Consider the following 14,605-nt stretch of genomic DNA (forward strand, 5'->3'; position numbering starts at 1 on the left):
CCATGAGATGCGCCTTGGAAATTTCCAAGCCCCGCTGCGTTTCATCAGCTCGTCTATGCGAGATGGAAACCATGTCGAACCAGAAAGAAGCTCCGAGGCCGCATGCGTGCCGGCACGATGCTCGAACACGTACGGCACTCGTTCCTCGCACCCCAGACACGGGCCAGGAGCCGCTGCCGCCCTCACGAGCGTGACTCGCGGGAGCCGTCCACGTCCGGCTCAGACGTGGCAGACGCACCGACGCCCATTGGGTAGTACGAGTGCATTTCGGCCGTGTGTCGCGCTGCACTGTAGATGGAACGAATGGAACTCAAAGGCCCGTATTGACCTTCCTTGCCGGCTTCCTTCGCGAGTGCTGCCGTACAAGTACAAGTCCTCGTCCGCGTGCGCACGCAAGCCGAGTACGGGCCTTGATTGCTTGCCTCGCCATCGCGAGCTCTTCATTGTGCAGACGAGCTCAGCTGGCGGTGTGCTAATACGCAAACGGTGTGCCGCCGACGACGAGGCAGCCGCGCCAGCCCTCCCTCCTTCCTCCTCACGCTCTCCCAAAGGCGAACCAGGGTGACTGAATCAAGGAGAGAAGGGGCAAGCGACAAAAGCGACAAATGGCAGCGCTCGCCAACGCGCGCGCCTTCCCGTTTCTCCGTTCACCGACATCAAAGCACGTAGGCAGGCAAGTACATTCGACTGTGCTCTTTCCTATCGTCTTGCCAGAATCCAGTACTCTACACCATCTGCAGCAACCCCCCCTCCCACCCCCTTTTTTGGTGTGCCAACACGCACCATGACACCCTCAATTACTTTGCGGATTCATCCATGCGTGCGAAAAGCAGGCACTTGTCTGCATCTGCCGTTCATTTCTTACCACGGCCGTCTAATTGCCAGGGCGCCTGGCTGCGACGACGCTTCATTCCTCCCCTCCTTCTCTCCGCCCCCCCTTCTCTATATGCATCCTTCTTTTTATTCACCCACTCCCTGACCTCTGGCCTCCCTCCACCCCCACCCCACCTCGGTCGTCGACGATGAATGAACGACCAGCGCCGGCGAGGCTCACCTCACACGAATAGCAGTGTCGAATAGGTGCAGACGCCCCGTGCCGAAGCAAACGCCCTCGACGAGGCCCACGCTACGGCGAAGACGGCCATCTGTGGGTGCCAACGGGACCCTCCAACGTCGCCTGCGTCTGCGAGGCATTCGACGTGCATGGTGGACAACGGCACGAGGCACCTAAGCTTCCGTCGTCTGCCACGACCTCGATACCATCCGCTCGAATCCATGATCCATCCTCCGGGCCCCGCCTACGCCCACGCTTCGTGAGCCTAGGGTCCTGCCTGAATGCTCGGCCCCGGCGTACGACCTCTCGCCTTCTCGAATGCTTCGCCTCGACAGGTGCATACCTATACGGATCCATACTCCTCCTGTACGTCGCGGTGTGAGTGCTGCTCTGTAGGCTGGCCTCCTTCACCATGGACCCTACAACCACTCTCGTCACCTTCCTTTTGTGAGTCCAAGCAACTTTCTTACTCGCCTCTTGCCTCGTCGTCAACTTTCCTCCGCCTTCGACCCGTCCCGTTTCTCGTCGTCCCTTGTTGCCTCGGGGCACCCGCCGAGTCCAGAGTCCTGATGCCTCAGCCCGTCATGACTCCCGACTCCCGAGTCCCGCATTCCCGACTCCTGAGAGACACCACGCCCTGTTCCAGGCTCCGAAACTCCTTTGGTGCCATATCACCCCCCCCCCCCCCCCCCCCCCCTACCCACTCACCTTGCTTGTCTCACCCAGGGATGGGGCGATGCCATGTACTAGCAGCATGTGTGGAGTACACCTGCTAGACTGACTGTCGGTACTCCCTGCCTACCCCCAATATCATGCCCATACGGCCGACGCACATGGTCCCCTTTGTTTTTTACCTTGGCCAGGGTCAATTCCGTGCAAGTGCTTCCACTCGGCGCCTGCGTTGCCTTTGTGCCGCAGGAATGCTGTCCATATACTCCTGCCTGGACATCATTGCGCCTAGACCTGCACGCATCCACAACGAGTGCCGAACACCCTCCCTACCACGCGGAACGAGCAAGCTACCTACCTGTACTCCGTACATGCACACGCATCGTCCGTCCACCAGCCAAGCCCACGACCCTGCAATGGCAGTGTAGACCCTTCATGGCAAGCATGCGACTCTGGTGTGCACCACTGTGTACACCTGCATGTACATGTGCACATGCCGACCGCAGGGCTGAGGGTGCGTGCAACTTGTATCCATACCGGTCCTAGCTCAGCGACTCGAGTGTGTGGTGACCCTTCTGCGGTGACTGCCCGGTTGGACGTGCACGCACACGCACGCGTCACGTACGCTTGCTCCCTATGCGTCGAGGCTGGCTCCCTACGCGCCGAGCACACGAACCGACCGACTGACTGAACTGACGCCTCGCAGTCAGACGGATCCCTCGGTCCGGTCCGTTCAACTCATTGGCTCCTGGGATCACTTTTCCTCGTGTTACACGATGAAACCTGATCCCCGCCGCGGCCGCGGCCAGTGGAGGGGCTGTTATTCTTTCAACGATATTGTTTGCGACGACAAGGCCGTGAATGGCTTGCGCAGGAATGGTGGCCTCAAGATGGGTGCCACCTACTATTACTATGTACGTGCATCTTCACCTACATACCTTGGCGCACCTTCCCCACGTCTACGCATAAGACCTCGACGCTGCCGCCCGCCAACGCTCGCTCCGACGACGCTGACGAGCTCGCCCCTTTCGCCCCGAACGCAGTACGAGATAGATGGCGCAACCGAGACGTACAACTCCGCCGAGCCGAGCACGACTGCCTGCCCCTTTCTCCCCGGCCAGACGGTCAACGCGCTGAGCGTTCCCGTCGAGCGGACGCCGCGTCTCCGCAGCGCCTCTCTCACCTCCCTTCGTCACGAGAGCTTCAGGACGATGAACCCCGACGCCAAGTTTACCACGCCGCGCCCGGCCCACGCCCCGATGCTGACCTTGACCGCCTCCCTCCGTCGCCTCGGCTCCGCCTCGTCCCTCCTGAACCTGAACCAGGATCCGTCGGCTCGCGCCCCCTCTCCCGGCCCCCGCTGGAAGCGCCTGTTCACCCGGAAGCCCCCAACCCATCATCCCGCCGCTCCGGATCAAGACACCGTCGAGCTGCCGACGCCGCCCTCCCCGCCGAGGCAACCGCCCGCCTCGACAGCTTCGCGAGGCCGCCGAGCGAGAGACATTTCGCACGAGTCTTTGCGTCGTTTCCTCTCGGAAGAACCGCCCGCGAGGTCCGAGCGGAGCCCGGCGAGAGAACCCACCGTTGCTGAGCCGATGCCGATGCCGGTGCCGGATGACGTCGTTGAGGAGGCCGACGACGACGACAATTTTGCCACCTCGGCCACGTCAGACCACCAGTTCTACGCCACTTCCCTATCGCCGCCCCCCTTTCAGCGTTCCGCATCGTCCATCGCCCTCTCGCTCTCCGGTACCGACGCCAAGAAATGCTTCGTCCCTGTCAAGACGCATCCATCAAACCAGCACGGCCTGGGAGCCGATACCGCTGTGCCTGCACCTCCGTCCGGCGGCCCCGCTCTTCCCAGTCTCGACACCGACTTCCGGCCGCGATGGTCCATATCGGCTCCCTCCACCGCATTGACCACCCCCGTGTCTCCGGCACTGGTCGACGAGGAGTGCCCTCCTCCCTTTGGCGACTCCAATGACGAAGATGAGGTCTTGTCTAGCCACGACGATGACAACTTCTCGAGCGGTCCTGTGCCGAGCCATGGTTCCCCTCGGGAGGCTTTCCCAGGCTACAGGCTTCCTACGCAGGGGGGCGAGGAGAAGAAGGCATCGCATTCGAGACCATCCACGTCGGCATTCAACGCTGCCCAGCTGCTCTCCGGGGGGCATGCCGGCATCGCCGTCGACGGAGAGAACTTCCTGGGCGCGCCCATCGACACAGGCTTGGATGATTTTGCGAACGAGCTGGGTTGGATAGCGGATGCCATCCGTCGCAAGCAGAACCACTGACACGTGTGCGCGCTGCTAGCCACGAGCTTTCCACGGCACGTGTCCGTCGCGGATATGGACCAAGCAACACCGACCCGAACTGGCAACCTGTAGGCGAGTGTGGAGCCTCGATGCGTTGCGAAGGAGCCGGCAAGCGAAGATGGCGGTGAATGGAGAGTGGTAGGAATTGCCGCCGGGAGGGCACGTCATGGTTTTGGTTTGAGCAAGCGGCTGCGAGTTGTTGCAGCAGCTGCAAGCCTCTTTTCACTCGGCGTCGGGCAGCGTTGCTTTCATTGTTGGAGACCTGCGGCTGATGGCTCGCACTGGTTGATGTAAATTTCAGCGATCATGTACGCCGGGAATGTCGCTAAAATACCTTGCTCCGTATTTAGTGTAATGCGTAGTATTTAGATGGCACGAAATAGATGGAACATTATCGTCCCAACGAAAGCGTTGCCGCGTCTCCATGTTATCAGGGGCCGCCGTTTCATGAGCAGATGATGGATGGACTCGTTGCATTGCAGCCTCGTTTTGACGCATGATCCAAGCTCAGCTATGAAAGTAAGAAAGGAACCGTTCTGCAAGGCGGCATTCGCGAATCTTTCCATTGCCTTCATACTCGGAAGCAATCGGTTTGATGGGCTCTCCTCCAGATGCAGCAACCGTCTTCGCGCTGATGTTTTGGGACCGTCGTGCATGCCAATCCGGAGTGGGAAGTAAGCTTTGATTCACACAGCGGGCCAAGAAACGAACCAGCACCTTGCCTCAGTACGTCTACTTGGTTCCATTCAAGGAGGAATGGAAGTACGCTGCAGCAGCTGCTCACCATGGGTTCTTTCAAAAGTCGTCAAGTTGCCTTGCTATTTTATTTTTATTTCGTTCCGCTCCCAATGCTTGACTCCTCTACTGGCTGAGGTGGTCCAGGATGCTGTGCTGCGCCCCCAATGCTTGACTCCTCTGCTGGCTGCGGTGGTCCAGGATGCTGCGCTGTATCCCTTGTGGGTTCATCAGCTTTAGCCGGCTCTCCTGTGGGTGTTGGTGCCAGAACATGAGGTGGTGCTGTGGGCTGCTGAGGTTTATCGTTTGCCACTGCCGCGAGCTTGGTCTCTTCAGCTGCCTTCCCCTCGTCCTCCGCCCTCAACCGTTCTTGGCGCACCTTTTCCTCTTCCTCTTCCTTGTTCTCCTCGTTCTTCCTGTTCTCTACCTCCTTCACCCTTTTCTCCTCTTCCTTCTTGCTCTCCCCCTCCTTCTTGCTCTCCGCCTCCTTGCTCTCTGCCTCCTCCTTGCTCTCCGCCTCCTTCTTGCTCTCCGCCTCCTTCTTGCTCTCCTCCTCCTCCTCCCTCTCCTCCTCCTTCCTCCTCTCCTCCTCTAGTCGCTTCTTCTCCTCTAGTCGCTTCTTGCGCTCCGATTCAGGCTCCGGCTTGAGGAACCGATCAGGGACGCCGCGGGCGGCGGTAGTCCCGGCCCCAACCCACGCACCGAGGAGTGCGCTAAAGTGATAATCACCTTGGTGCAAGCGCCTGATCTCGCGGTAGGCAGACACGTTGTGGAATGGCAGGCCCGTTTCAGGATCGCGGTAGCGACCAGACAGGCCCGTGATGACACAGAGAGGAGCGGCTGTTGGTTCTTGAGAGAACGAACAGGCGTTGGTCAGTTTCCACGCTGAGCTCGACAAGGGGGAGGGGGGGAGGTGCATACTAGGGAGCTTGGTCATTTTGCGGCCTAGAAGAATCATTGTTTGTACCGACTTGTCGCGAATGGCGTTCTCGTCAAAGTGCTGGTAGATGATGGCGTTTCGTGCCGTCGCTGGATTTAGGGACGGTGGCGCTGGTGCTGGGGATGGTGCTGGTGCTGGTGCTGGTGCTGGTGCTGGTGCTGGTGCTGGTGATGGCTGTTGAAGGGCTCGGGGTGGACTGGCACTGGCAGACTCGGTGGCGGCTGGCATATCGTCTGGTATAGGCTGGAAGTGAGCTTCACTGAGGGGCGGTATAGGGTCTAGCTTGACCGTCGGACCAGACGGTTCTGTTGTCGAAGCTTGTAGGCATGACGGGGCCGGCTGGGTGTTGGGCTGGGTGTTGGGTAGCGCGAGGACGTTGGACCTGGGACCGGTGCTCAACGGCGGTGGCCCGTTGCTGTTGATGTCGGATGGGAGTGCGAGCACTGGCGCGGCCAGGACACCAGATGATGGCCTCAATTCCTGGGGTCGAGACACGGGTTGTGGCGGCATCGTGGTCGCAAACGGATCGGGCGCTGGTGCTGCCAGTCCGCCATGGAGTGTGGGCGATGAAGCCGCCAGAGGTGGTGGTGTGGGCATCGGCACAGGCATCGACGTAGGCGTCGACGCGGGCATCGACATGGACTTGCGCTCCGGCCCTTCTTTCCCCTCATCCGGTTCCGGTTTCGGTTCCGGTTTCGCCACCGGAGAAGGCTGTGAGACGGGAGGGAGAGCGGGTGCGGTGGAAGGTTGCGCCACGGCGTGGTGTTGGTCATGTTGTTCGGCTTCGCTCTTGTCGTTTGTTGCCGATGCAGTCGCCACGACTGCCCGCGGCTCGCCCCCCCCGTTACCATCCGCGTCGTCGAGCTTCGGTGGCAACGGAGCCGTTGAGCGGGATTCTGGGATTTCGTTGGCGTCTCCAGTACTTGCCGCGCCCACCGCCTCGCCGGTCGTCGGCTTCTCCTCGGCCTGCTGCGGTTGACCCTTCTTGGCTTTCTCCCTCTTCTTCTTCGGCTTCTCCTCGACCATGGTAACATGCTGACCGAGGGCATCCTTCCAGGCCCTCACACCGCTCCAGAAGCTGATGACGGCGCCCTTTAGAGTCCTGCTGTTGAGGGCAGCCAGCTTGGCTCGCCTCTCCTCCTCCCGCTGCTTCTCTGCCTCCTCCCAGCGGTTCAGGCTCTTGCTGTTGCGCTCCTCGACGATGGCGGCCTCGGCGAGGCGCTGCTCCTGCGTCATCGGTGGCTTCTTCGACGCCTCGAGCTTGGCCGCTTTCTTCTGCATCTGTTCCAGCTGCTTGAGCCTCCGCTCCTCGCGCTCGACCATCTGCTGATGCAGCTGCTCCTTCGAGATCCGCGTGGTTTTGCGGGACGAGGCACGGGTCGGCATGTCGGCCGGCGACGGAAGCCAGGACGCCCGCTCCGATTTCTTCTTGGGTCTCGGCGCAGGGGCCGCTTGCGCGTTCGGAGCGATGCGCACCTTTTTCCTAAACTTGGCGGGGATGGCTTCTGGCGCCTTGCGCTTGCGTTTCTCCCTTGCCTGCCGTTCGAGCTCCTTTTCGCCTTCGAGGTCGTTGTCGCGGCCGTTGCCGTCTTCGTCGACGTCGTCGTCATCGTCGTCCGAGGATGAGGCCATCTGCAGATCGGAATCATCGTCGTCGACTTCCGAGAAACCTTGGTCGTTTTCGTCTTCGGCAAAGAGCAGCTCTAGGTCCGAGTCGGGTTCTTCGTTGGCGAGCATCGAGTTCATTCGATTGCCGGCCGTCGATCGCCGTTGGCGCGTTGTGGCGAGCCATTCCGTATGCTGGGCTTCCGTGTCGCTTCCGGAGCTGTCGAGAGAGTCGCTCTCGCTCGCAAGCCGCGAGCCGGCTCTGTCAGACGTGTTCGACTCGGGCTCCATCATGGATCCTGGATCATGGACAGGAGGCTAGGGACGGGCGAGGATGAGGATGCATCTCTGTCCAGTTGATGCCGAGACCGCAACCGGGTCACTTCCTCTTGCGTGTGCGCGCAGCGTGCGGATGACACGGGGGATGCGGCGTGCGAGGCGTGCGAGGTTGAGCCAAGCGAATGCGTTGCTGCAAGGTCTGCAGTGCTTGCGAGTATAAAATGATAAGAGTTTACGATGGTGACGCGGAAGGGAGCGGGCCGTGGGGGAACCAATTTATTTGATTGAGCAGCTAGTTAGTTCATTGGCTGCTGCCAACCGGTCTCTACTTGCTTAGGCGTGGTTGTAATATCGGAACACCAACAGACAACTTCACGTACTTGTACTCTGTACTCCGTAAAGTACTGCAAGTTCAAAGTGCAGTACTTACAAGTACATCAACTCGCTGTACGGAGTACACGTATATGCTATATGGAGTATAAGTACTGTACTTGTACTGGTTAAGTTCTCCCCATGCCCCTCCGCCGTATCCAGTACTTGTACTGAGTATATTCATCCACACCATTGCCGTCAACTTATCTTACGGGTGTACCAAAGAATACAGTATGCTATTTGATTTTGCACTTGAATTATTGCCATCACCATCCTACTAGCCACCAAGGTGATACGAAATCATGGCAATTCTTTCATTCAAAAAAAAAGGCATATCGAACCGTGCCAATCTATGCATGCACGCAGGTGTATGTGTGCTATATCAGTGCCATGTGGAATCCAACGAGCCTCGTCACGACCCGCCTGCGCCAAACCCAAAGCCGAAGCCAAAGACTAAATGAGACAAAATCCACCGCTGCTCGCAGGGCGACGCGCATTCAAGACGTCAAACAAAAAAGAAAACCGGCCGTACGTGCTGTGCACAGAGATCGGGGCTCTCTCTGCCAGTCGCTCAACTCGTCCGTTCCACCTCCCAGAGTGGACCAAATTGCCATTCTATATCTCGTCGGGGGAAAACTCGTCTTCTTCACCCCGATCCTTGCAGACTCCGAACCAGTTGCGGCGTCGACATTTGGGCGTCCCGGGAGCCCCCGCGCTTGATGTCGATGTGGCCTTTGTGCCCGAGGAAGTCCTCGCCGTCGCCGTTGCGCGAGGCAGGGTCGGCGTCTCGATCGTGCCCGGCTGCGCGGCACCTGTCGTCGTCGGCTCCCCGGGACCCCAGCAGCCCCAGAATCTCCTGGGAGTCTCGCAGGTTGTGGTGGAGGTGATGGAGGTGATGGAGGTGATGGAGGTGGTTTCCGTCGTCGACGTCACCTCTGTCGTCGTCGTCGTCTTGTCCTTGCACCAGAACCAGCCGGGTGTCTTGCAGGTCGAGGTGGATGTCGTTGGCGTCGTCGTCGTTGCCGTAGCCGTTGCCGTAGCCGTCGTCGTTGCCGTAGCCGTCGCCGTCGCCGTCGCCGTCTCGTCTCGACATCCCCACCAGCCTGGTGTTTCACATGTCGACGTCCAGGTCTGCGTTGCCGTCGACGTCGACGACATCGTCGTCGTCGTAACCGTAGTCGTCCTGCTTTCCGTTCCGTTGCTCTCGTACATCTTCCACTGGGCGCAATCTCGGCACTCGGGCGTATAGTGACACTCTGGCACGTCGTCGTACTTGAGGATGACGTCGTGGATGACGGCTCGAATCTTGTGCGTGCCGATGCCCACGCGCCAGCCCTTGTCGGCGACCACGTCCCAGACGCACTCCCGGCCCGTGTGGCAAGCCGTCTCGAGCGCGTAGCCGGCAAAGGAGCAGGAGGCGGCTGGGCCATTGCAGGTGCCGATGTAGATGGGGTCTGCCGTGTGGCCAAAGTGAAAGGAGCCGGTGTGCCTCCTCCCCTGAGGAGCCTTCGGGTCCGCGCCGGGAGGAACGGGGAGGCCGAGGCGGGAAGCGGGCAGGGCCTCGGGCACGGCCTCGAACGTCACGACCGGTATGCCGTACGTGAGGCCCAGCAGGGAGGAGACGGCGCCGCCGAGGGAGTGTCCCGACAGCCAGATGACCGAGTCGGGGTAGAGCTCGGTGATGTTGGAGTACAGCTCCCGGGCGGCGGCGTAGTACCGGTTCTCCTGCCGCAGCTCCTGGGCAACGCACGTGTTGTTGCACGAATACGTCCCCGTGGCGCAGTCGCAGACCTGGTGCCACGTCCACTGGCCCTGCTGGCCGCAGCAGCAGCTGAAGAACAAGTTGTCGTTGATCTTGTCGTTGGTCGTCGTGCCATCCCCGTCGAAGACGGCGGGCGACGTGCCCTTGAGGCCGATGACGATGGTCGAGTTGGTCTTGTCGGCCCAGATATGGCCTCGAAGGCCGTCCATCTGCCATCCAAAGTCGACGCTCCGGTTGAAGGGTTCGCCGACATCCTCCCAGTCCGCGCCCCGCTCGTCCTCGACGTATGCGTTGGCGGCCATGTATGCCAAGCTCAGAACCGTGTCCTTGTCGGTGATGTCGGGCGTCGGAACCTCGTCCATGGTCCAGGCGGAAGCGTCCATGGCGACGGCGTAGCCGTCGTCGCGGGACCGGGCGACCAGAGGGTCGACGACCGACGGTCTCCGGTCGACGAGACGCTCTATCGTCTCTGGTCTGCTCCTGGCCTCCAAGTGCAGCAAGTCGTGCTCGGGATAGTCGTCTTCCGCCGCCAGGTAGACGCGTGACGAGCGTTCGTCGTGATGGACATCCCGCTTCCGGTGCAGTCGAGGATGCCGGTCGGTGCCGTGATGGTAGATGTGTCGCAGCGTGAAAACGTGCTCTGCAGGTTGCGGAGGCCCAGGAATCGGTGGCAACAGCACCTCCTGCTTGGCCAACATGTCTTCATGGCCAGCGGAAGCCACGGCGAGGAACGACAAGAGCAGCCCCGCCGTCACTCTGCCGGCCGAGGTGCACTTGAGTCTAGACAACGTCATGGCCATCATCATGACTTGTGCCATCCGGCCATGAACGAGAGGGTGGCAGCAAGGGACGGATCGGGTGCGGTATATGAGGCAGAGAGGAGTGCTGATACTATGTGGGTACTTGGCTGTTGAAGAGATTCAAGATGAGAGTCTGACACCACGAGGGGGCCAGGCAGGCAAGGAAGGTATTGAGGTGATGATGTTGCAGTCATGGGCGCTGGTCCGGTGGCGCCCTTCGCCTCGTCATACCAAGCAAGTACAAGTACGGAGTAACGGTCCTGAGTCCTGTACTGTACTTGACCAGGTACGGGATTCCACAGAGACAAGCAGGTACTAGTACTACTTAGTACCTGGATACAAGCAGGTACTAGTACTACTTAGTACCTGGGTTGGTACTAAGGTATGCTGGTCGGGGTCGAGGGGTTACTTTACAGGTATTAGGTTTGGTGCCCAGGTGACTACTTGGTTAGTACAAGTACTTGCCAGGCAGCCGCATCGGGTGCTTACAGTAAGTACATGTACAAATGATACACCAACATCTACCACTGTACTGCGGAGAGCGTTAAGTACCAATTGTTCTCCGCACAGTTATAGTACAGTGTGCTGATGTACATTCCCAAGTGGGTGCCGGTACTTCATTATCGGTATATCTTGCCTGCAACGCACACCGAATTACCAAAGCATCTAAAGTATCTATATGTACGGAGTACTCCGTGCTCCGTCCTTGCAGAAGTGGGTGTAAGTACTCCGTACTGTGGTAAACATAGCCAACTGCTAGGTACGGAGTACAAGTAATTACTGTACAGTGACACTCGTACAGTGACACTCGTACAGTGACACTCTTGTACTCCGTACTGTACTTTCTCGTCCTACTACAACACAGGTAGGCGCATGTACATGTACTCCGTAATACTTGTACCGGCAGTTCCGTTCTCCAGAGTACGGAGTATCACAGCACTTTCTAGTACTCCGTATTACTAGCACGCCCCTTGGACACAGCGGCACTCCGTATTACTTTCTTGCAAGTACTTGTACTTTTGACTTGTACTTAAGTACGGAGGGCTGTGCACCAAAGTACATATACTTGGGTGTACTCGGAACGTGCAATACTGCCCACCACCCTCGCTCTCGCGGACAGTGCTAGCTATACTTATAATACAGTACACCTTCCCTTCACTACGTACCACGCCCTTCTGACTAAGCCAGCCGGATCACTTCGGCGCGTTTCCCGGCTCAGCGCAGTCGCGCGCGACGTGACGAAAGCTCCCCATCGAGTTTAATTTTATCCCCACCACCACTTTAACTCCATCCACCACCGAAACGCATCGCACATCACGCGCTCTCGAGTGCCCTTTGTCACCGGCACCGGAGCGAGGCACTGCCATTGCATTGCATCTCGCCGCGGCGGGCATAGTTTCTCCTTCTTTGCTTCTCTGCAAATCGCCATCATGACTGCAATGTGAGCCTGCCCTTCCCCGACACTTCCTGGAGCATCCCCCCATGCTTCACTTCATCTCGAGCCGCATGCCTCGCACTCGAATGGGCCGCTGGTTCCCTCGCCTTTCGCGCCCGCGCAGAAGCTAACGAACGCGATGATGAATAGCGAGAGCTTTGACAGCATCTATCTTGACCTCTCCAAGGAGAGCGGTAAATGCCGGTTTGCCGAGACGGGCTTCGGCTGGAAGCCTTCTGGCGGCGGCGAGACCTTCACCTTGGATCACAGCAACATCAGCGGTGCCCAGTGGAGTCGGGCGTCCAAAGGCTACGAGATCCGCATCCTGCACCGCAACTCGGGCATCATCCAGCTCGACGGTTTCCAGCAGGCCGACTACGACAGACTGAGCAGGGTCTTCAAGAACTGGTACAGCACCGTCCTCGAGGCCAAGGAGCACGCCCTCCGAGGATGGAATTGGGGCAAAGCCGAGTTCTCCAAGGCGGAGCTCACCTTCAACGTCCAGAACAAGCCCGCCTTTGAGGTTCCCTACTCGGAAATCGGCAACACCAACCTCGCTGGCCGCAACGAGGTCGCCGTCGAAATGTCGCTACCGCAGGACGCAAACGACACGGGCACGGACGGCCAAGGTGGTGCCCGAGGCAAAGGAAAGAAGGCCGGTGCTGGCCGAGATCAGCTCGTCGAGATGCGCTTCTACATCCCGGGCACGACGACGAAGAAGGAGACGGAGGGAGACGAGGGCGCCAGCGACGACGGTGGCGAGGAGCAGAATTCAGCCACCCTCTTCTACGACACCCTCATCGAGAAGGCAGAGATTGGAGAGATGGCCGGCGATACCATTGCTACCTTCCTCGATGTCTTGCATCTTACCCCTAGGTGCGTGTGCCCGACTGGTTTACCTGGTGGCCGAGCTGACCTCGCGCGATTGCAGAGGACGATTCGACATCGATATGTACGAAGCCTCATTTCGCCTTCGCGGCAAAACCTACGACTACAAGATCCAATATGACGCCATCAAGAAATTCATGGTACTTCCCAAACCCGACGACACCCATTGCATGCTCTGCATCGGCCTGGACCCACCGCTGCGGCAAGGCCAGACTCGCTATCCCTTTGTCGTGATGCAATTCAAGAAGGACGAGGAGGTGACCATCGACCTCAACCTTGAGGGAGAGGAACTCGAAGCCAAGTACAAGGACAAGCTGGAGGCCCACTACGAAGAACCACTGCACCACGTTGTGGCCAAGATCTTCCGCGGCCTCGCCAACAAGAAGATTTCATCGCCCGCCAAGGATTTCATCACGTACGTTGATGCCCCCCCCCCCCGGCTTTGCATGACTGCAACCCGCTTCTCCTTGTCGCTGACTTGATGCTCGCAGCCACCGAAGCCAGTACGGCATCAAATGCTCCATCAAGGCCAGCGAGGGCTTCCTCTACTGCCTGGAGAAGGCCTTCATGTTTGTTCCCAAGCCTGCGACGTACATTGCCTACGAGCAAACGCAGTCGGTCACCTTCTCCCGCGTCGGCGGTGCCGTCTCCACCTTGTCCACCTTTGACATTACCGTCGTTCTGAAGAACGGCGCCGGCTCCTCGCAGTTCAGTAACATTAATCGTGAAGACCTGAAAGCCCTAGAGACCTTCTTCAAGCTCAAGGGATTGAGGGTCAAGAATGAGATTGACGAGGACGCCAACATCCTCGCCGCCGCCCTGCGCGAACAGGACATGGATGAATCCGACGATGAAGTTGTCGCCAGCAAGATGGATCGAGGGTCGGCCGACGAAGACGAGGAGAGCGTCGACGAAGATTTCCAGGCAGACAGCGACAGCGACGTCGCCGAGGAGTTTGACAGCGACCACGACAGCTCCGGATCGGCTAGCGGTAGCGACGCGGAGAGCGACGTGGATGAGGACCAAGTGGATGATGAAGACGAGCCAGAGGAGCGCCCAAAGAAGAAGACGAAAACGGGTTAGATGTCGATTATGGTTGTCGACGACTTTGGCTGAATTATTGCAAGCCTGTTGGGTATGCTTGCTTGGTCCGCTTGGGAGGGGGGCCACCACCCTGTAAAGGGTGATGGCCCAGGGCGAACGAGGGACCTTTTACCTTGCTTCCCTCCTCCATGGCTTGGTTACGAGCGAGAAGTTGTAAAAAAGGACCATGGCTCCTATGACATGTAGTGTCGAGAGAGGAGTTGGTCCGCTGCAACAATGCAACCATACCATGTGCACTTTCAATGTTCAACCACACCCTCGCCAAGAATTGCCCTCCAGATGCTCTACGCAGCCATGTCGGAATCAAACCGGCTTTGGGCAAATAGCTCGGTGCTCGGAGCGAAGGAGTTACAGGAACCTCATCAAATATCGGTCGTTTGTTGTCAAGCATGTGTACTTTACCTACCTCCTGGCATATGCCGGAAAAATGACTGAAATTTAAGCAAGGGGAGAGTTGAATACCAGATGAAGACGAAGCAGGGTACATGTCACTTGGGCCAAGCTTCATGAAGAAGAGTTGATTTGACTCGCAAGCATGGCAGAATGTTAGGCTCTCGGGCCAGAGTCATGCCATGGACCTCGGACGAGACCGAACTTTGTCCTCGGCACTCGTTGCATTTAGAGCAAAGCAACTGGTGACTTTGATG

At 58.8% G+C, this 14,605-nt stretch overlaps 4 protein-coding genes across 4 annotated transcripts; 2 read left to right on the plus strand and 2 right to left on the minus strand.

Moving 5' to 3' along the window:
- Window positions 1-2,499: 2,499 nt before the first annotated feature.
- Window positions 2,500-4,017, plus strand: DCS_03012 (uncharacterized protein; the record flags this gene model as incomplete). The annotated part of the gene is made up of 1 exon (XM_040800337.1): window positions 2,500-4,017. One exon carries the CDS (start codon window positions 2,500-2,502, stop codon window positions 4,015-4,017), a length of 1,518 nt encoding a protein of 505 aa, XP_040661220.1.
- Window positions 4,018-4,899: 882 nt separating this feature from the next.
- On the minus strand, window positions 4,900-7,612 carry DCS_03013 (YL1 nuclear protein; the record flags this gene model as incomplete). The annotated part of the gene is made up of 3 exons (XM_040800338.1): window positions 4,900-5,085; window positions 5,153-5,622; window positions 5,695-7,612. The coding sequence occupies 3 exons, from the start codon at window positions 7,610-7,612 to the stop codon at window positions 4,900-4,902; spliced, it is 2,574 nt and encodes an 857-aa protein (XP_040661221.1).
- Window positions 7,613-8,615: 1,003 nt separating this feature from the next.
- Window positions 8,616-10,534, minus strand: DCS_03014 (autophagy lipase; the record flags this gene model as incomplete). The annotated part of the gene is made up of 2 exons (XM_040800339.1): window positions 8,616-9,072; window positions 9,180-10,534. The coding sequence occupies 2 exons, from the start codon at window positions 10,532-10,534 to the stop codon at window positions 8,616-8,618; spliced, it is 1,812 nt and encodes a 603-aa protein (XP_040661222.1).
- A 1,427-nt stretch (window positions 10,535-11,961) lies between these two features.
- Window positions 11,962-13,937, plus strand: DCS_03015 (FACT complex subunit pob3; the record flags this gene model as incomplete). The annotated part of the gene is made up of 4 exons (XM_040800340.1): window positions 11,962-11,972; window positions 12,117-12,842; window positions 12,898-13,269; window positions 13,346-13,937. 4 exons carry the CDS (start codon window positions 11,962-11,964, stop codon window positions 13,935-13,937), a joined length of 1,701 nt encoding a protein of 566 aa, XP_040661223.1.
- Between the last annotated feature and the right edge of the window lie 668 nt (window positions 13,938-14,605).

The sequence above is a fragment of the Drechmeria coniospora genome, chromosome 01, assembly GCF_001625195.1.
Source record: "Drechmeria coniospora strain ARSEF 6962 chromosome 01, whole genome shotgun sequence".
Taxonomy (NCBI): domain Eukaryota; kingdom Fungi; phylum Ascomycota; class Sordariomycetes; order Hypocreales; family Ophiocordycipitaceae; genus Drechmeria; species Drechmeria coniospora.